General features: G+C 39.4%; 1 protein-coding gene across 1 annotated transcript in view; it reads right to left on the bottom strand.

Moving 5' to 3' along the window:
* Positions 1-5798: 5798 nt before the first annotated feature.
* The window catches only part of LOC124594928 (elongation factor G, mitochondrial), a 78268-nt gene continuing 62118 nt past the window's right edge, over positions 5799-21948 (bottom strand). Inside the window, exons 11-15 of the mRNA XM_047133426.1 lie at positions 19754-19906; positions 19521-19638; positions 15389-15508; positions 8164-8324; positions 5799-6427 (exon numbers count right to left, since the gene is read on the bottom strand). Of these exons, the coding sequence (XP_046989382.1) occupies positions 6245-6427; positions 8164-8324; positions 15389-15508; positions 19521-19638; positions 19754-19906 (735 nt within the window). The 3' untranslated portion in view covers positions 5799-6244. The remainder of the gene's footprint in view (positions 6428-8163; positions 8325-15388; positions 15509-19520; positions 19639-19753; positions 19907-21948) is intronic.

Genomic DNA, 21948 nt, shown 5'->3' on the forward strand with positions numbered 1-21948 from the left:
ATTTGTGTGATAATAAGTCAACAACACGTTGGAACCATAAAATAAAAAATAAATAAATAAAAAATATATATAAAAGCTGAAAAAACAGCTGACAGAGACATTCTGAGGGAAAAAGTGTTGTATATGGAAGGATTGCAAGGTAGGAGAGTGAAAAGATGAAAGTGTATGAAGAAAAGAACAACAAATAATGATGGAGGGAATAATGACCATGATGTTGTTACAGAAACAATGGTCACCAAAGGCATAAAGATCACCAAGAAAACTTGGAGAATTTCAATATTTGTTCCAACTGCTATAGTCACCAGCAACTTGCTTAAAGGATACGCTGAGAACATTTACTTTAGATGTGGCAAATACAAAACATATGTGGATAACCACTTAAGGAACCGCTGTGCACAGCAGCCGTATATCATTATGAGGAAGTGTAGGAACACACAGCAATCACTCGCAATCCCATTGCATTTTCAAATTTCAGTTATAAATGCACCGAAGATGGCTATTTATAGCTGAACTCTGTATATGCAAGAATAATAAGAAACCAATGGAATTGTGACTGATTGCTGTGTTCCTATCCTTCCTTGTAATTGTGGGTAAACCTGCAAGATAAACAGATACATACATGCATATCAAATAAATTAATGAAAAGTGACAAAGACACATCTTAGTTTGATTGTCACATACACTGTAGCCCATATGAAACTTCTAACTGAAATCCTTTGCAATTCTTGGAAGAAAGATAACACAGTTCTTGTGAAATCCTGTTGGGTAAATTCAGAGAATATTTACTCGAAGAAGACTGAGCAACAATTCTGGTGCCATCATTGTATATCTTACATAAGGATCATGAAAATAAGGTAACAGAGGGCACATACAAAGATGTATAGACAGTCATTTTTACTTTGTTCAACATGTGAATGGAATGGGACACAAAATCGACCTTATAAGTATAAAGTATCCTCCTCCATGCGTTGTACAGTGGCTTCTGGAATATATATATAGATGTAATTTTGGGAGTTTGCAGAGGGAGCATTATAGACCTTTTACTGTTCATGTTATATATAAATGACCAGGTGGATAACAATGGAAGCTCAGATAATGCTGTTGTATATAGGAATGTTGCTATTCCAAGAAACTGTAGCAAAATGCAGATACCCGCACAGGATTGATGCTTCGAGCAGGGCTATCAGTTGATCCCCAATAAATAAACATTACATACAAATGTAAATAGGTGGAAAGATACAAAACTATTCAATTCATTGAAGAAAGTTATATTTAGGAACCACCATGAGCTGCTTACAAAACAAACCTTTATTTGCTATCAGTTTCAATAAAATCTATCACAATAGGATGATATAAAATTATTTACATTGGCGTGTACTGCACTACAGGGCTGCTGTAAATAATTTTATATTGCCTGATGATGATCATTTTGATTGAAACTGGTAGCGAATGAAGCTATATTTTATCAGGACCTCTTCGTGGCTCATAAATATTACTCACTTCAAATATTTAGGAACTATAGCTCACCACTTTTATAAAGTTATATTATAGTACTCGTGATAAATCACTGGAAACAGCAATAACCACAAAACGTCAGAGAGTACCATCAGAAGTAACTTAAATTAGAACCACCATATACCACCTGTTGCTTGAAAGCAAATGCCAGACAGATTCATTGGAAGAATTGTAAGGAAATGTAGCTTATCTTCAAAAGAAATGGCTATAAAAAGCCTCACCAGTTCACGTTTAGTGTTTGTGTGTCTGGTTCATTAACAGGTAGGATTAATAGAAGAGATAATGGAGATTATAATATGAGTGGTGCATTCCGTCCTGGGCTTGATGAACAAGTGCAAAAATGTTACAGAAACCTCATCAGACTCCAGTGACAAATGGTATAACATAGGAATTGTGCACAGCAGGATGGATTATTGTTTAAATACTGAGATTTTATGTTCCAAGGACAGTCATGTAACATGCGAGTTGCCTCAAAATAATGTGTGCATATTTCTAAGTTTCTTAGTTACTAAACCTCATACATATACAATTTATGTCAGAAAATAATATATCCATTTTTTGAAACAGAATACTACATAAACTATTTGTGGCAGAATTATAAAAATCATGGTACAGTTATTTGAACAATGGAAGTGGGTAGTTAAGTGTTACTGGAAAAAGAGAAATTGTGAGTGAGGCTCCACAACATTACAGCACTGAATCTGGAACACATCCACTAACTAGGTTAAAGATTGGAAGAATCCCAGACAAGTTTGAAGTCAATGGAAAAGTACAGGGTGTAAAGCTGCAGATGATAGAGAAGTTTAATGACCAACAGAAATGTAGTTGTATTGAGTCAGGCTTTCACGTGATTCCTAGAGAATTCCGGGAGACAATATTATTGTAACATTGCACTCACGAGAGCAAGTGTTTGAAAAATTTTGTGAACTGAGGAAAGGGAGCTTTACATTTTGAGACTTCTCTGTGCTCCAAACAAGAACAATATCAATAGGCAAATAAAATTTTGTGATTGTGTCGAAAAAAGAAAAGTTTATAGATTTAATTTGTTTGTTGTATGAAGTAAACTTAACAGAACAGTAATGTGTCATAACAGCATGTACTAAGATAATGAAAATCCACACATTATTGAGCAGAAGCTTGTTAATTTACCACAAGTATCAGTGCTGTGTGTCTTCCACATGGCTGATTGGGTCATACTTCTTTGTATCGACTGTTATAGAATGTTTCACATTATCACTCCTGATCTTAAAGAATTTCTTGATGGTGTAGATTGTTACTTGGAATAGAATGGAGTATCTCTCCAATTTCAATTCAGTGTAAGGCGTTCCTGATCTCACATTCCCTGACAGATACACAGGACGAAAGTGGGGATATCTAGCTAAGTCTCTTGATTTACTGCTCCCTGTAGTCTTACCTTGGAGTAACTACAGAGAACAAATATATATTGCGAAGCCATAGATGCTGAGAGATTGTGACAGAGCTATTAGAGTACACATGTCAGGTAATTATATTGTTACTGATGATGCATTGTGGCAGGAGCTGTCATTTTGAACATTTAACATTGTGAGGTACACAGTACATCAGAAACTGCATATCTATGTGGTTTTTATTAAATGCAAAATCACTTGAGAAAACTATAAAATTAAGAGACAGAATGACAGGCCAGTAATTAGTTTCAAGAGATGAAATACTGCTGACACACACACACACACACACACACACACACACACACACACTTACAAGAAACTACAGTAACTTTTGAAATTATTTATTCCTACCTCAGGGAAAGTAGGGACAGGTCACTCAAGACACCAGCATGAGAGGAACTCATCTGTTGTCATCTTTGCAACATGTGGCTCCTACTCTTCCTGGGGTCTGAGTGAACTGCCCCTATCTTACCTGAGTCAGGAACAAACAGTTCCAAGCTAGGATAATTGTTTGTACTTTAGTTCCTGGTTTTTGGTAGCACTAAGAGTTTATCAGCTGAAGGTAACCACTGGCCACCCATTCTGTTTTGTAATTTTATCAATGCAATTTAATTAAACAAATATTGTTTTTCAGAGACTATATACATTATTTTTTACACATCTGTAAATAATTTTATATTTACATTGGCGTGCACTGCACTACAGGGCTGCTGTAAATAATTTTATATTGCCTGATGATGATCATTTTGATTGAAACTGGTAGCGAATGAAGCTATATTTTATCAGGACCTCTTCGTGGCTCATAAATATTACTCACTTTAAATATTTAGGAGCTATAGCTCACCACTTTTATAAAGTTATATTATAGTACTCGTGATAAATCACTGGAAACAGCAATAACCACAAAACGTCAGGGAGTACCATCAGAAGCACTCCCACGAGAAATTATGAGCTCATATGGATACTTTGTGACAGTTGTTCTTCCCATTCTCAAATGGAACAAGAGGGCAGGGCAGGGCAGCGTGGGGTGGGGGTTGGAGGGAATGACAGCAGTACCAGAAATACCTTGCACAATACTGATGGTTTGATAAGTGACCTACCTGGTGTTAATATTGGGGTTATTCTCACATGTTGCTCCACAGCTGATCTATGTACATGATTACTTAAGATATTTTGGGAAACTGTTACCACTGTTAGTATAAAGAAAAATACTCATTATTTTTTAAGTAGCTTTGACATGGCATAAGTCATCTTCAGATCTATATGGAGTGTTCAAATGAAAAAGTATGAAATGACATAAAAACCAGATCAACTGAATCTGCATATGCCGCTATGGAATAACATTGTGAGACACCTAGGCAACATGGCATGCGTCACCGCCTCCCCCTAAAAATTTTGAACTTTGGCCTCAGCAGGCAATGTGAAGCTCACCGCCTTTTTCTGATGTCAGAAGTCTGATACTCTGATCGAATTCCTCGAGCACAGAAATATCATTAATAGTGAAACTTACTGTGAGACACCTGATAACCCATGCAGATCTATCGAGAGCAAACAGCGTGGGAGTGATTCTGCTCAATAATGCCTGTCCACATATCTCCAAGGTCACACAGAGTGTAATGGCCAAGTTCTAGTGGGAACAGCTTCAACGTCTGGTGGCACACAACCTGGACATGTTGCCGTGTGAATTCCATGTGTTTGGTCCTCTAAAAAAAAAAGGGAAGGACTTCATCTCGGATGACAAACAGGACATAGTGGAGGACTGGCTTCTGTCACAGCCACAGGAATCCCGGGAACAGGGAATCCTATAGCTCGCGAAACACTGGGATAGTTACGCTTGAGCCTCTGGTGATTACTTCTGAATAAAGACTTCAGTTATACTCGCAGTGTTTTTTGTACTTTTACTTTTGAACGACCTGCATAAAAATAATAATGTAAAGCACACATTTGACAAGATGAGGATGGAAAAGTGAACTATAATTAAACTGTACTTTATTCATGCATTCATGGCACATTCCCCCCACGCAAAGGTTATGCATTCATACAGATATGCCTGTCTCAGTAAAATTACTGTGCGATTGTGGAAATGGTGGCCAGTAATGTAGATAACAGAGTGTGTGTCGAGGGCTCTGCCATCGTGGGAATAACGTGTAGTCCACTTGAGTGTACTGTGCAAGCTGGTGCATTGCCTTTAGCACAGATACCATTGATTTCCAGATAACTGTTAATATCTTTCATTTTCACCCTGTATACACCACATTCTCCTAAATAAAAAAGGGTTTAAATCATTTTACACACTATCCTTTTTCCCATGGATACTAATCCCATAGCAACTTGGGAGAGCCTGTGTGGCATTACGGAATGCAGCAGTAAAACATTGGTAATTTGAAGCTGTGAGCTGGAATGCATGTCATACTTGGATCGCTGTTTGGCAGCATGATGATGAATGGTGGAATGCTTTTTATTATTAAAACACAAAATACTGTGTCTTTGCTGGAGGAAGAGAATTATACAATATCCAATGTTTTAATTGTGTATAGGGAAAGGAAGATTTACAATTTCTGTCTGTAATAATTACGAAACAAAATGTATGTAATATTATTATGAGGCTGGCCCGCACAGAATTATACAAGGTGACAGGCATTACATTGCATATTCAAACATTCCAAATAGTCCTTGCAATTCTGTATTTATTATAAACAGATCACAATATACTCTGTTGTTACCAGTGAAAGGTATTCATCTTATGGAAGGTGAAGTTAACAATTTAAAATCTTTGAAAAGCTGAGAAATATGTCAACTGTAGTAACACAGAATTGAAAGTCAAACACAGTTTCTTAACTATGAACAACAACATCAAATGTCTCATACTTTTATTGACTGCTATATACAATATTTACATCTCATCCTGATACGAATAACTTACATTTCCAGATCAGAGAGATTGACTTCTAAAGTCCATCCAAAGTTTGTAATATAATACAAACACAATTGTCATTCAGCATAAATAGGTAACCTGTTCTTCAAATCACAGTTTTGTGGCAAAAGTTCTCTAGCCACATCTCTTCAACAAATAATCTCACAGACTGTATCTATGTCTTTAGACCACTGAATAATGTCTAGTAATCAGACATTCAAAATATCACAACTGATCGAGGAGAATACACTGAGTTATTACACAGTAACTCACAGAGACAGTAGTCAAATGGAACGAAAAGTGGAAAGGATATTGATTCCACAGTTTTCCCCCATTACTGTGATAACTAAATATAATTTGCTTAGATCAAATTATCTAAAGACTTTATTTAATTTTTCCTTTTCTTCTGCTGAGGTACATTTCCAATGCTTTCTTGATATTCTTGCATTAGCTGTTCTTGAACATCGGGTAGGCATGGTGAGTAGCGACTGTAATCCATGGCAAATTCCCCCTTCCCCTGTGTGGAGGAACGCAGCTCAGAGGCATAACCAAACATTTCATTGAGAGGTACCTGAAATCATAATATATGCATAATAATGATATACTCAACAGAGTATTAAAAATTTCAATTATACAGTATATTAAAACTGGTCCTTGAATTCATTTCAAACACTGCAGCATATCTGAAAGAAAGGGAGTCCTGTAACAAATGTAACACATCTACAAAATAAAGCAGGAAAAATAAATAAAAAGTGTGAATCAAAAAGGAGTTGATATGCTCTGGACTTCTTTTTCATTCCACATAAACACAATGGCTGCAATGTTATTTTTATTAAAACTGGTGACTATGTTAACAGGGACGGAGCTTATTAGCCATTAGCAGTGCTTTTGTAACTGTATCTGTCACATTCTTTTTGTTAGTTTACCCCTTGGTTAATAAACTGCCAATCTGACACCTACCATTATTTTGAAAATTGTATATGTTTTTATCATAAAAAATGCTTCCCATCAATCATTTTTATTTAATACTTTTCTGTATCAGAGAGACTGGCTTCAAAGGTCAAACCAAAGTTTGTGACATAATACGGACACAGTTGTCATTCAGCATAAATATCACTAGATCCTTCAATTAATACTGTTTCTTGAAACTTTGTACATAGGTTTTCATGGAATAATTAGCATATATTTTCAAGTGTCTGCCAATACAAATTTTTCAGTGTTTCCATGATCCCCTCCCATGAATCAAACAAACCTGTGACACTCTTCTTTCTTTTTTGGAAATCAAGCCATGGGTATTCTTTGTATTGGAATCAGTGCAGTGTCAGAAATGCTAGCGTTGTTTCTCAAATGAAAGATACTTAATCTGGTCAAGGGTTTGGGCTAAACTCTTTGTCTTTAAATATGTCTGCTTGTGTCTGTATGTGTGGATGGATATGTGCGTGTGTGCGAGTGTATACCTGTCCTTTTTTCCCCCTAAGGTAAGTCTTTCCGCTCCCGGGATTGGAATGACTCCTTACCCTCTCCTTTAAAACCCACTTCCTTTCGTCTTCCCCTCTCCTTCCCTCTTTCCTGATGAGGCAACAATTTGTTGCGAAAGCTTGAATTTTGTGTGTATGTTTGTGTTTGTTTGTGTGTCTATCGACCTGCCAGCGTTTTTGTTCGGTAAGTCACCTCATCTTTGTTTTTATATATAATTTTTCCCACGTGGAATGTTTCCTTCCATTATATATATATATATATATATATATAACACACACACACACACACAACCCTCCTTTCAAGTCACACTGCTATAGCCAGGTAGGATAATTTGCTTGCCTATTGGCAAATTCAGCTAAAGAAATGCATTTTAGTGGTCATATGATGGTGAACATATTTGATGTAGAAGCCTCTTGACATATGCAAGGCAAAAGTAAAATCAAGACTGGCAATAAAAATATTCAACCCCTTCTGAAAATACTTTGAAATATCACAAACCGACATTTCAGCAGTTCACTTCACCATCAATTCTGAACCAACAATAATGTTGAGACATTAATGTCATTTACCAACTAATTACATGTAAAGATAGTTTCCAATTCATTATTCTAAATCTTCTGTCAATAATCACAAGGATAAGACGGCGATTTTTGTGTAACAGCAAAGAAAGAAAATTATGCAAACAAACAAACATGAACACACATACAATAATTCATTTGTGACAGACACAAAAATTTATAGTATATTTTTCAAGTTTCATATCTGAAAAATCTAACATAAAACTGTAAATTTAAATTATAAAATCTATTAAGTGTAAAACTGGCAAACCTCAGCATAAATTGTAAACCAGCCTTCTTGACTGTCTGTCCCTGTTACGATTCCATGTCTCTTGCTTATATGTCCAGCAATGACTCCTTGAAATTCTTCCGGTGCAGTTATTTCAACTGACATGATTGGTTCCAATATTTGCCACACACCATTCTCAAACACTAAAATTACAAATGACAACAAATAAGTTCAAAATAACATATACAATAGAAAATAAACACTCCTGAAGCATAATTTTAATAACCAAATTAATTTATATGTAATTTGATACAATATGTCTACAGATTTTTTACATTTTACCCATTGCTAAGACTAATACAAGCCTTGACTGTGTTGACGTTTTGATACCATTTGCTATGGCCTGAAACAATGGCAACATGACCCATGCCAGCTTCTGTTGTCTAGAAGCCACAAGTGGCTCAGACTGCTATGAGTACACGAATATTGATGTGTGAAGTGGCAAACTGTTGTGTTTTGTGTTAAGTCTTGCAGTGGTGTCTGCACACTACTGTGGTGACCACAGTGTGGCAGTCTGCACTGCTGATAGGCAGAATAGGTAAATGATAGCTTTGATTGTGTAGGCCATCACATGAACAGATACAAGATGAAACACCTTGACTCCTACATACCGAAGGAACTCTTGAACAGCAATGGCTACTGCAGGAAGGTTTTGGAACAGAGAGTACTGTCCCTCCTTCACACCACTGCCAGAAGGGCAACACCCACTCATGCGTAGCAACAAATGTGTGAGACTTTTTATTAAGGAACAACATATTCCTGCCCTTACTTGTCACCCACTGAACATATATGACATACGTTTGGCCAACAACTCAATACTTGGTAATCTGCTCAAAACATCGTGTATCTTAACTTTGACAAGTGAATACTGTTAACAACCAGTTCTACACATAAAAATGCTTCCTAATTACAGTATGGACAGCTCTATCCATGATCATAGAAAAAGAACAGACTAATCTCACATTTACCAATTATTTTTTTAACAAAAAACTCAAAACAGAATTTTCTACCATGGAATAAAACTTTACAATAGACTGCCTGTTAAGATTAAAGTGATTACTATAACATACTTATTTTAAAAGGTACTTAAAAGCATATGTAAAGCAACGCATTCTATATAGTAAATTACTAGTCACACAGTAGGGACTTTGGCGTATAGATCTTTCATTTCACGACTCACCTTCACACTCATTTTTTGTTCTTTTTCTTCTTCATGTAGGCAACATTACACCACAGTTCTTTTGCTGAGCTGAATGTATCAGTCACTGTGGATGATGCTGAGTCAGATTTTTATTTAAACAAAGGGGAAGTTGTGGTACACAAAATAGAAACCAGACACCATTGTCATGGTCTTCTTGTTGGCTGATAGTGTGTATACTGACTGGTGCTAGGAAGTGAATGTACAGTACAGCACTAGCTTTTTACATTATGAAATAACTCCTTTACAATAATGTATAAACACAACACTAAACATTGGGGGTATGATGAATGTGCTTCATAATGCAGCTAATCTATGGTTTAAAGTTCAATCAAGTATATCCTTCTTGATATTGCAGTTCCTGGAGAACTGTGTTCCTGTGGGATGAATATTTCTTTTTTGTATACAAAAATGCAGAAAATTCAATGACTCCAGACTCTAATACAGACAATTATTTTTTTATAACACAAACTATTATACGTTGTGATTTCTATAGCAAGAAAACTCGCTGCCATTTTAGAATGAATGAAGGGACTTGATTGCCTCAATGCTACTGAGAAGACAAGAGAAAGAGATCTTGAAATGAGAATATGCGCTGACGAATTTGGCAATATTAACATTCAAATAGTTAAACCCAGACAACCATTCTGAGCAGTATTTGTGTTCAACTTTCTGGCAGATTAAAGCTGTATGCCAGACAAATAGTTGTACAGAATCTTACCTTTCACAGGCAATGTTCTTACTGACTGAGATATCCAGCCATGACTCATGACAAGTTACATACATGGGTCCAGCTGATAATGGGAAAGAGATGGCAGAGGGACAATGAAGAATGCAATTCATGTCCTTAAAGTAGGTAGTTAGATCGTACAGTGCAGGCTTTTACATCCAGTTTTGCATCTTCATTGAGTTTTGTTACATGGACAATAGACCATGGTGTAAGGCATGTTTCTGTGCCTAACATTTTGTCTCCTAATACTGGTGACATCGCCTGAGGGTATAAACACTCAGATAGTACCTTCAAACTCAAGAAACCTCAGCAAGCATCTGTAAAATTCAAGATTAAAACTACGAAGATTCAGAAAACTTAAAAGAGATCCCACAATTTCTGCTCTTGAGGTAATGAACAAGTGAATAAAAGCCCTATGGCTGCCATCATTGATTATAAAATTTTCTGAGTCATTAGGTGGCATCAAATTCCTCTTCAAACTTCTTCATTCCTTGAAGTTTTGATGGCATCTTCTTCAGGATTCCACTGGTCCGTTGATGGCAGAACACTCCAGACCACACGTGGAATTCTGAAGAGGATGCTAGCAGAGGGATCGAAATGTTGAGTAGTGAAGAAGTTTGAAGAGGAATTTGATGCTGCCTAACAACTAAGAAGACTCTGTTATCTAATAAAAAGCCTCTTTGATTTCTTCCACTGAAAGAAGTTGTTATCAAATTGGAAGTGTTGCCACCAAACTTGTATGGTTTATTAAAAATTCAAAAGCCTGGCATTCTGTAAAGGCCTACTGTTAGCATTATTGCCTGCCCGACCTATGGGATTACCAAACATTTGGCCACAGCCATTTATATGAAAAACTGACACTTATATTAACAGAAGAATAAAATTCAAAAGGTTTATCTTAATGAATTGATGTCACAGGTGGAATGTATTTTCACAAGGATATGGGAGATATCTCCAAACACTTAGTCAACTTATTTTCTATGGGACAACAAATTCTATGAGCAAACTGATGGTGTGGCTATGGGAAACCCACTCAGCACACTTGTGGTGAATTTGAAGTAACGGCCCTTCAGATGGCTAAGATGACTAAATCCAGTTTCGCCATGTTGATGCTGTTTGGCCCCGTGGAAAGAACAAACACTCTAAATTTTTAAAAAGTTCACAATAGACAAAGAGAAAGAAGGTCAAACTTCATTTTTAGAAGTACAGGTACTCCAAAAACATGACTGAACTTTGTACCCTAAAGTCTACAGAAATCCCATTCAGGAAGATAGGTTCCTTCACAAAAATTTCAATCACCATTCCAAACAGAAATGAGCAGTAATTAAGGTGTTGGTGGACTAGGCTAAAAGAATCTGTGAAAAACAGTACTTTGAGAAGAGCTTGATCGTTTAAGAATTACTTTCAGAAGAAATGTCTACTGTAATAAATGGTCCATTACATCCTAAAACATCTGGAGCTTCCAGCAGAAAAGAACAAGTTAACCAAATATTTTCCTTCTCCTCATAAAAAAAGTCATATGTCGTATTGTTAGGATGCTAAGAAATCACGGTACTGACTCAGTTTTTTTCAAACTGACAAGAAAAGTGCATCACTGGTTGAATACCGCAAAAGGACCTATGCGTGCCACTTGCCACATCACAGTTATACATAATATGTTTTATGAGGTGCATTCAAGTTCTAAGGCCTCCGATTTTTTTTCTCCGGACTGGAAAGAGATAGAAACATGCGCATTGTTTTAAAATGAGGCCGCGTTCATTGTCAATACGTCCCAGAGATGGCAGCACCGTACGGCAGATGGAATTTTACCGCCAGCGGCGAGAATGAGAACTGTTTTAAATACTTAAAATGGCGATGTTTTCCTTGCTTGAACAGCGTGCAATCATTCGTTTTCTGAATTTGCGTGGTGTGAAACAAATTGAAATTCATCGACAGTTGAAGGAGACATGTGGTGATGGAGTTATGGATGTGTCGAAAGTGCGTTCGTGGGTGCGACAGTTTAATGAAGGCAGAACATCGTGTGACAACAAACCGAAACAACCTCAGGCTCGCACAAGCCACTCTGACGACATGATCGAGGAAGTGGAGAGAATTGTTTTGGGGGATCGCCGAATGACTGTTGAACAGATTGCCTCCAGAGTTGGCATTTCTGTGCACACAATCCTGCATGACGACCTGAAAATGCGAAAAGTGTCATCCAGGTGGGTGCCACGAATGCTGACGGACGACCACATGGCTGCCTGTGTGGCATGTTGCCAAGCAATGTTGACGCGCAATGCCAGCATGAATGGGACTTTCTTTTCGTCGGTTGTGACAATGGATGAGACGTGGATGCCATTTTTCAATCCAGAAACAAAGCGCCAGCCAGCTCAATGGATGCACACAGATTCACCGCCACCAAAAAAATTTCGGGTAACCGCCAGTGCTGAAAAAATGATGGTGTCCATGTTCCGGGACAGCAAAGGCGTAATCCTTACCCATTGTGTTCCAAAGGGCATTACAGTGACAGGTGCATTCTACGAAAATGTTTTGAAGAACAAATTCCGTCCTGCATTGCAACAAAAACTTCCGGGAAGGGCTGCGCGTGTGCTGTTTCACCAAGACAACGCACCCGCACATCGAGCTAACGTTACGCAACAGTTTCTTCGTGATAACAACTTTGAAGTGATTCCTCATGCTCCCTACTCACCTGACCTGGCTCCTAGTGACTTTTGGCTTTTTCCAACAATGAAAGACACTCTCCGTGGCCGCACATTCACCAGCCGTGCTGCTATTGCCTCAGCGATTTTCCAATGGTCAAAACAGACTCCTAAAGAAGCCTTCGCCGCTGCCATGGAATCATGGCGTCAGCGTTGTGAAAAATGTGTACGTCTGCAGGGCGATTATGTCAAGAAGTAACGTCAGTTTCATCAATTTCGGGTGAATAGTTAATGAGAAAAAAAATCGGAGGCCTTAGAACTTGAATGCACCTCGTATATGCAGTCAAGTGAACATAGGAACAGCCAGAAGAAGCATTAACAACACCTGTCCTAAAGACAGAAATAGTTGTCCAAGAAACATGGATATATCAGCAGTAGCAGATCATGAACTGTAACCAGGAATCACGAAATTCATTCCTCCACTACTATTTGTTTTATCAAGATTCAATCATTACTGTGGTAGCACGTACGAAGAGACCACAAAATTGAAAAGCACGGAAACAATGTTAACAAAAAGAAGGCTTTAAATTAAACAAGTTGGTTGTCTTAGAACTAAATGAATCTAACAGCATCAACTCTTTCACCCTACAAGTTCCGTAACACAAGTTGGCACATCTCCGTGATCTTAGGAGGTGGCCTGATGATGCTACAACTCAGCCACTGCATGGATATGTATAAATAGTTTGGTTTGGTTGTAGCTACTATTCTAGTCTTTATAGCCTCTGATGATGTCTCCAACATTAGAAGACAAAAAGAAACAGACCTTAGACCACAGCCTAATGCCTATGTCATAAAAATGAACAAAGACAGGAAATTAGGTTTCAGGCAATAGGCTGGAGATGGTCAACTACAACAGAAATTCCTTTCTTGTGAGCATAGTGACTACCTACAATTTTTCTTCCAGGGTACTCGGTTCAGGTGATTTTATGGAACATATGTAAGATGTGGGTAGGGTACGGAAGTGTGTGTGTGTGTGTGTGTGTGTGTGTGTGTGTGTGTATTGGGGGGGGGGGGGGAGTTGGGCAGAGGAATGGATTTGGGGCAAGAGGTTCTAGGAAGCATCTAGGAATGAGAGTGGAGATTCGATGTTGTGCTCTACTTCTGGGATGAGATTACTATGGCAGAGTTTATTGGTGGAAAGAGTCCAACAGTTGGCAAAAACCTTTCATCAGGTAACATTGTGAGATCCAGGGCACTGATGGAATCTTTATCTGCAGGGGTGATGACAAAATACAGCTTCGCTTTCACACTGCAGATAGCCACCAGCTGTTATTGAAAAGGAACCTAGGGAAAGATAGTAAGACCATGTTGGAGGTGAATTCCTGGGATGTTAAGAGGGTGGTTACATGAGAGCGGGGAAGAGTGCAGTTGAAAAGAGGCATCAACTGAGAAAGGTAAGCAGCATAAAAGTGTTGCTATTGTAGGAATCAGAAGAATGATAATAGATCTTTGATGAGTCCGGCGTAACTGAATTTGGGTGGAATAGGTTGTCAAGTGTCCTGGGTTTCCCTGATTTCTACTTCTTGTGGGAAGGATGGAAGTGAGCTATGGGGAATTCAGCAGAGAGAAATAGTCCACATTGCAGGGTTTGTGTGACATGAGAGGTTGACAGGGCAGGAGATATGGGTGATGGAGTGTAGGAAATTGTATTTGCACAATAAGAGACAAAAGAAGCAGAAAAATTTCCATGATGCCTGAGCCATGGAAAAAAGATTCTGCACAAATTGATTTAAGAGAGATTAGGATTGGAGAATGTGATGACTAAAGAGGTCTTTGTCTGAGGAGGGGTTGGCATTCAGAATAAGGAATTTTTGTAAGAAGGCCATTGGGTGGATATCCTGGGTTAGGCAGTATTTCAGGAAGAGGATGGTTCTGTTAGAGGTGGGCTTTTCTGAAATGAATGTAGCAGGGATACATTAAGATTGCAATTAAGTTATTCATGTGTTCTTCCATTCATTGTTTACCTCCACAGCATTTATTACAATTTTTATCCTAAAAAATAATTCCTGAAGATCATTTATATTCCTTCCCTCTCCTCACCCATACATTCTATCCCTAATGGATCCCTGTTCTGGTTGGATTTCTCCAATGAACCTATGACTATGGCTGCTCTATATTGTGAAAAATACTATGTACCAGGAACCAAGACGTTGAATAGATTCCTGAATGTAAACAAGTACTACATACACTGACGAGTTAAACATTGCGACCACTGCTCAATGCAAGATTGAATGCCACCCACTGGCACAGCAGTAAACTCGCACTGATCTGAACCCAACTGAACGTATTTTGGACATTGGTAGGTGTCAGTTCTGTGTCCAAAAACAATCAGCATGTATTTTATGTGAATTGCAAGATTGGTGCATAGACATATAGTGCCACACACCTCCAGAAACCCACAAAGGACTTGTTGAATCTGTGTCATGTAGAATCATTGCTGTATCATATTCCAAATGTGGACCGGCATGTTATTAAGCAGGTGGTCATAATATTTCAGCTCATCAGCGTATGTAGCAACACTAAATGAAGCATTAAACTGGACAAATATAACAAAATGTAATGACAATGTTAGAATAATACCTTGTTTGACAGCTCCATGTGCTGCAAGCATGAATGCCAGTTCACTAGAGTCAACAATGTGGTGAGCACCATCAAATAATCTGAATTTCACCCCTGCTATTTTGTGGCCAGACAGAAGACCTAAGATGGAAAAAACACATTCAAAAAACAAGTACATTAGAAAAGCAAATTATCAGCCATCAAGATAATAGGCTGCAATTGCAAAAGAACAAACAAATAATTTTCTTCTGAGCTATTAGGACACTCATGACCACACGTTTACAAAATACTCTTGTTAATATTCTTTTTATTTTAAAATGTCAGAAATACTTACACAGTTGCTTATCAACCAATTATTATAAAAAAATTGTACATAGGATCTTTATCATTCGGAAGGTTCATGGCAATCATCTAATAAATTGTATTATAGAAGCTGAACCACAGTTTTAAACCATTTCAGATAAACATCAACCTTAGACCTATGGCTGCTGAACGACCAAATGGAGTTGAAAACTGTTGGTGAAATATGTAAGAACAGTTAGAAGATTGAGCATTCATTGGTGTCATTACACAAATAATGTATAGGTCGTCAACAATGTGAAGTGAATTATACAATACATTAATATTGTAAGTTAAGTCAGCTGCAGGGCATAGCCTGTGGATGATAACTCTGTCTTATTTTTGTCAATATCACATTCTGTATTGTAATAATGAAAGTCAGAAATAACGCCCACAATAATTGTGTATTCTGTGACAGTTTAGGTTCATACATAAAGATAGAAACTTTAAGTGGCAAAAATCTGACTGGAATCCAAGTAGTTTATTTGAAGTTTCTCATATATTAACACTGGACAGCAGTACACCTTCTCATTGAGCTAACGATTTTTGTGAAAGTTGTGTGAGCACAAACAATAAACTAAGATTAGCATAACCAAAAAACAACAGATGAATTCAGTGTGAAAATTGTGGCAGATGCTCTTGAAAATCATAGTGCAGCATGTGAGGAAATTTCTATCAACATCAGTATACCGTTTTTTAACAAATGAGTTGAACAAGAGAAAAATTTCTACACAGTGCTGAACATTGTGACTTTGTTGAAACAAATATTTGACACTGAAGGTCAACCTTTCTTGCACTGAAACATGACTATTGATGATATGTAAGTCAGGGACTTTTAGCAAGAGTTGAAATCACAGTCAAGTGGGGCAAGATCAACTGTCCCGAAGACCAAATTTTTTTGTAGAATCAAATGATGATCTTTAAAATGCATTTTTTATCACATGAACAAAGATAGCATTTTAAATAGAAGTTAGTAAAACCTTCTAAACTTTTGAATGCAGCAACTTAGTGTGTGTGTGCCCATACAAATGCGCACGCACCGCACATTACTCTGGTGATTAGAAAACTGAATCAATTTTAGAGAGAACATAGCAATATGCTCTCACTTATTAGCATGGCATTGCACCCTTACTGCCATGGATGTATGCACTGATCTATTTGAGAAGGGTGTCAAAGTCATATCTTTTTCTGAAATAAGTTGGCTCACAGCTGCTGTAACTGGTCCTTGATATCCTGGACACAGAAACAGAGCTGACATCCAAGCTGTTCCCACACATGTTCTGTCTGGGGCAGATTTGGGGATCTTACTGGCCACAGTCAAATCTCATCATGTAACATGAGCGGATGAGCATTGCCCTGTTCAAAAATGGCACCACAATGCTGTCACGAGAGAGAACACACGAGGACACGGGATGTCCATCCATGATATACCATTGTGCCATCAGCAATCTCTCAATAACTACCAGCCAACCAATAGCTGCCCACACCCTGATGCCACGAGTAACACTCTTGTGCCTCTCTAAAACATTAGAAGAATAAGACCTCTCTCTAGGTCACTGTCATACTCCATGGTGATGGTTTTCTTGGACTGCAATACTGGGGTCCATTGCTTAACAATGTGTGAAATAATTTGTCAGCAGTCCATGCTTCCCAGCCACAGCACAATTCCAAATGCAGCTGTTTGTGCTGTGGTGTTAATGGCAGCCTAAACATGGGATGGTAATTCCCTAATTTTGCTGCTGCAACACACTGACTAATAGTGCAGGATGACATAGAATGTCACAGGGTGTCCATTACTTGCTCTTGGATGGCAGGTGCAAATATGACAGTGTTCTTATGTGCTCAGTGCACAGTGTGGTAATTCCTCTTGTGGTGGTCAGATGTGGTCGAGGACCTTGACCTGTCCTTGTATTTCTGTGCACACCGACATCAGGCCACTGTCACATCCAAATGCCCCACAAATATATTGCACAAGTTGACAATCTGGCCAAACAGAGGTCCACAATGGAGCCAATTTCAAACTCTGTGAAGTGCTCGTAACACTGTTTCACATGAGCACAGGACAGCTCAGTGTCCTTCACAGTGATTACTCAACATATGACGCTGTTCATGACCCTTATAAACTCTACCAGGAGGTAGACATGTGGAATGCATGCAGAGAAGAGAGTAGGAAAAGAAAAATGAACTGGATGTGAAGAAGACTAGTAGGCACTAAGTTGTCTCTGAAATGGTGAAAAGTATATACCAAATTATAATTCTGAGGACTGCCAAGGCTCAGTTTGATTCAGTTAACCATAATGTACATTGGTTGGTTGGTTTGGGGTATAAACGGAACAAACTACAGAGTCATCAGTCCCTTTTTCCTGACGCAAACAAGGCTCGAGGTAAAACAACACCCAAATTAGTTTGGGAAAGTAAAAGGGGGTAAAAGGAATGTTTAAGCACACCGAAAGAGAAAATGAAAGAAATGAACAAAAAAGGGAGAAATGTACACAAGGAAAAGCAGATGAAGGTGTTGAAACCTTAGAGCAGATGGTCTGGACTGGCTGATCATAATAATAAAATAGGGTGAGCCAGCCACTCTGCACACTAAAATGTCCAGCCCAAAAAGACAACGCGAGATGAACACTCACAGGGAAAAAGACGAACAACAACACAAACAAAATGTAAAGATAGGGTGACAGAGAGTTAAATCAGAGGGAGGGTGGAGGCCTCTGAGAGAAGGCCAGACGCCCACCCTTAGATGGTATGATACAACCCCCCCCCCCCCCAATCATGAATAAAATGTAAAACTAAATCTACTGTTGAGACATTGGCACCCAATACTGAAGGTACAGTGCTGGGAAGGTTAAAAGTCCATCACAGAGCAGCTAAAACTGGGCAGTTAACAAGATGTGGACGGCAGTCATCGGGGAGTCACAGTGATACCGAGGTGGGTCCTCACGACGGAGGAGGTGACCATGTGTTAGCCACGTATGGCCAATGTGGAGCAGGCAAAGGACAACAGATTCCCTGCGAGTGGCTCGCACGGATGACTGCCACACATTTGTTGTCTCCTTGATAACATGAAGTTTATTTGGTGAACTGAGGGTGCGCCATTCAGTATCCCAGACCGCAAAAACTTTGCGGCTGAAGACCGATCGCAAATCAGTCTCCGGCAGGCCAATCTCCAGAGTTGTTTTACTGGTAGCCTGTTTGGCCAGGCGGTCAGCAAGTTCGTTGGTCAGTATCCCGATATGTCCTGGGGTCCAAATGAAAGTCACTGAACATCTACTGTTGTAAAAGGCATAAAGTCATTACCAAAGCATGTCGAGGGAAGCAGAGCCCTCAAACTTGCCGAGAAGAGAGAGAAAGTGCCCTAGGAGGGCTTCGGGTGGAACTGAGCCTTTGGGAGCTTGCAATAGGTCCAGCCGAAGCCGTGGCCGAGGTATGGACCGTGGAACTGTACGAAAGGGGACCACAGGAAAGGTGGTAGAGGGGAAGTGTCCAATTCAGCAAGAAACGACCGGACATGCACGACAAGGCGATTCCATATGTAGAACTTTCAACTATTTCATAAATGTGACTTTCACTGAACATACGAAGATCAAGTTTTTAATTGTATGTGACTCAACTCCCTATTTCATTACAGTCTTGTTTTCTTATTACACTCGTACCTAATAAATCATGAATTTGTTACACAATTGATACATACTACTTTCCAGCATAAAACTGTACAATGTGAAAGTGCAGCAATAACATAAAAGAAAAGAATGTAATGATTAGTACAGATAGAAACCTGATAAATATATGATGTAGTTTTGATTGCACAAACCTTTCTCTGCCATCTGACGAAATCCTTTCTCTACTCCAGGAATGAACTGCTTAGGCACATTTGTTCCCTTTGTTTCATCCGAAAACTCCAAAACTGTATTTGCCTCTGGAGGAAGTGGCTGGAAGAATTTTTTAAAATAATTTTTATGTTTGATGCAGTGTTCAGAAATTTTGCACTCCTTTGAGTTAATCAACATCACCTTAGCTTAATGCATTTGTCAATATCATTATTACCTCCAATACACCAATTACTCTTGCATACTGCCCAGCACCTCCAGACTGCTTCTTATGCAGATAGTCAAATTCACAGGATTTAACAAGAGTCTCTCTGAAGGAAACTTTGGGCTTACCAAGTACAACTTCACAGGAATACTCTCTTTGCATTCTCTGGAAATGCAGAATAAAATAAATACAATTTATCAAACAATGGAAAATACAGGATGAAATGTAACAATATAATGAAAAGGATAGTCGCTACTCACCATATAGCGGAGATGCTGAGTCGCAGAAAGGCATAACAAAAAGACTGTTGGACAGATAGCTTTGGGCCAACAAGGTCTTTGTCAAAAACAGACCCCCCCCCCCCCCCCCCACACACACACACGCATGCAAGCACAACTCACACGAACATGCCCAGTCTCTGGAAGCTGGAGCCAGACTGCAAGCAACAGTGCATTGTGGGATAGGCAACTGGGTCAGGGTAAAGGGGAGGCTTTCGCAGGGAGGGGGAAGGATAGCAAGGTAGGGATAGGGGACAGTAAAGTGCTGCTGGAAGTGTACAGGGACGAGGTGGATAGTAGAGCAGCTAGGTGCAGTCAGGAGCTTAGACGGAGGGCGAAGAAAAGGGGGGGAGGGGTGATAGTGGAAAAGAAGAGAAATAAGAAGACTGGGTGCAATGGTGGAGTAGAGGGTTGTTTAGTGCTGAAACGGGAAGAGGGCAGGGGCTAGATGGGTATGGACAATGACTAATGAAGGTTGAGACCAGGAGAGTTACGGGAACATAGGATATATTGCAGGGAGAGTTCCTACCTGCAAAATTCAGAAAAGCTGGGGTCGGTAGGAAGATTCACATGGCACAAGCTGTCAAGCACTCGTTGAAATGAAGGACACATTGTTGGGCAGCGTGCTCAGCGACAGGGTGGTCCAGTTGTTTCTATGCCACAGCTGACCTCCCAACCTTGTACAAAAACATGTCTCCTATGCCTTATCTTTCCAGTCACTCAACATCTCCCAAAGTCCCACCATCCGGCCACAGAGGAGCATTCCCCTCATGACTCAGTGCCATGCAAGACTGGAGCAACTGAATTACATTCTCCGCTAAGGTTTCGACTACCTCTCGTCATGCCCTGAAACGAGAAATGTCGCACCCACTATCCTCCCCAACACTCCCACAGTGGTACTCCGCAACCCACCAAACCTACATAATATCCTTGTACATCCCAACACAATCTCTACTCCCAACTCCATGCCTCATGGCTCATACCCCTGTAATAGACCTAGATGCAAGATCTGTCCCATACGTCCTCTCACCACCACCACCAACTCCAGTCTGGTCACATCCATCACGTATCCCATCAAAGGCAGGGTTACTTGTGAAACCAGCCATGTGATCTATAAGTTAAGCTGCAACCACTATGTTGCATTCTATGAGGGCATGGCAACCAACAAGCTATATCTCCACATGAATGGCCACCAACAAACTATGCCCAAGAAACAACTGGACCATCCTCTTGTTGTGCATGCCACCCAATACGATGTACTTCATTTCAATGACTGCTTCACAGTTTTTGCCATCTGGATACTTCCCATCAACATCGACTTTTCTGAAATGCGCAACTGGGAACTCTCTTTGCAATGTATCCTATATTCGCATAGCCCTCCTAGCCTCAACCGTTATTAGTCATTTTCCATACCCATCTAGCCTCTTCCCTGTTCCCATTACATCACCACACAGTCCTCTACTATTCCACCAATGCACCCAGTCTTTTTACTTTGCTCCTCTTTTGTTAACCCCCCCCCCCCCCCCCCCCAAGCTAACCTCCTGATCGTACCTAGCTGCTATACTCTCCACCTCATCCCTGCACACTCCCAGGAGCACTTTACATGTACCCCACCCCTACAACCCTATCCCTCCCCCCTTTCCACCCCTGCCTCCTCCTTACCCCCACCCAGTTGCCTCTTCCATAATGTACTGCTGCTCGCAGTCTGGCCACAGTTACAGACACTGTGGTCATGTTTGTGTGAGCTGTGTGTGTGTGTGTGTGTGTGTGTTGTGTTGTGTTGTCAATTTTTGACAAAGGCCTTGTTGGCCGAAAGCTAACTTCCTGACAGTCTTTGTGTTGGTGCCTTTTTTCAACTTAGGATCTCTGCTACATGGTGAGTAGCAACTATCCTTTTCATTATATAAATGCAATTTATCTCAGACTCTG

This window comes from Schistocerca americana, chromosome 2 (genome assembly GCF_021461395.2).
Source record: "Schistocerca americana isolate TAMUIC-IGC-003095 chromosome 2, iqSchAmer2.1, whole genome shotgun sequence".
Classification (NCBI taxonomy): domain Eukaryota; kingdom Metazoa; phylum Arthropoda; class Insecta; order Orthoptera; family Acrididae; genus Schistocerca; species Schistocerca americana.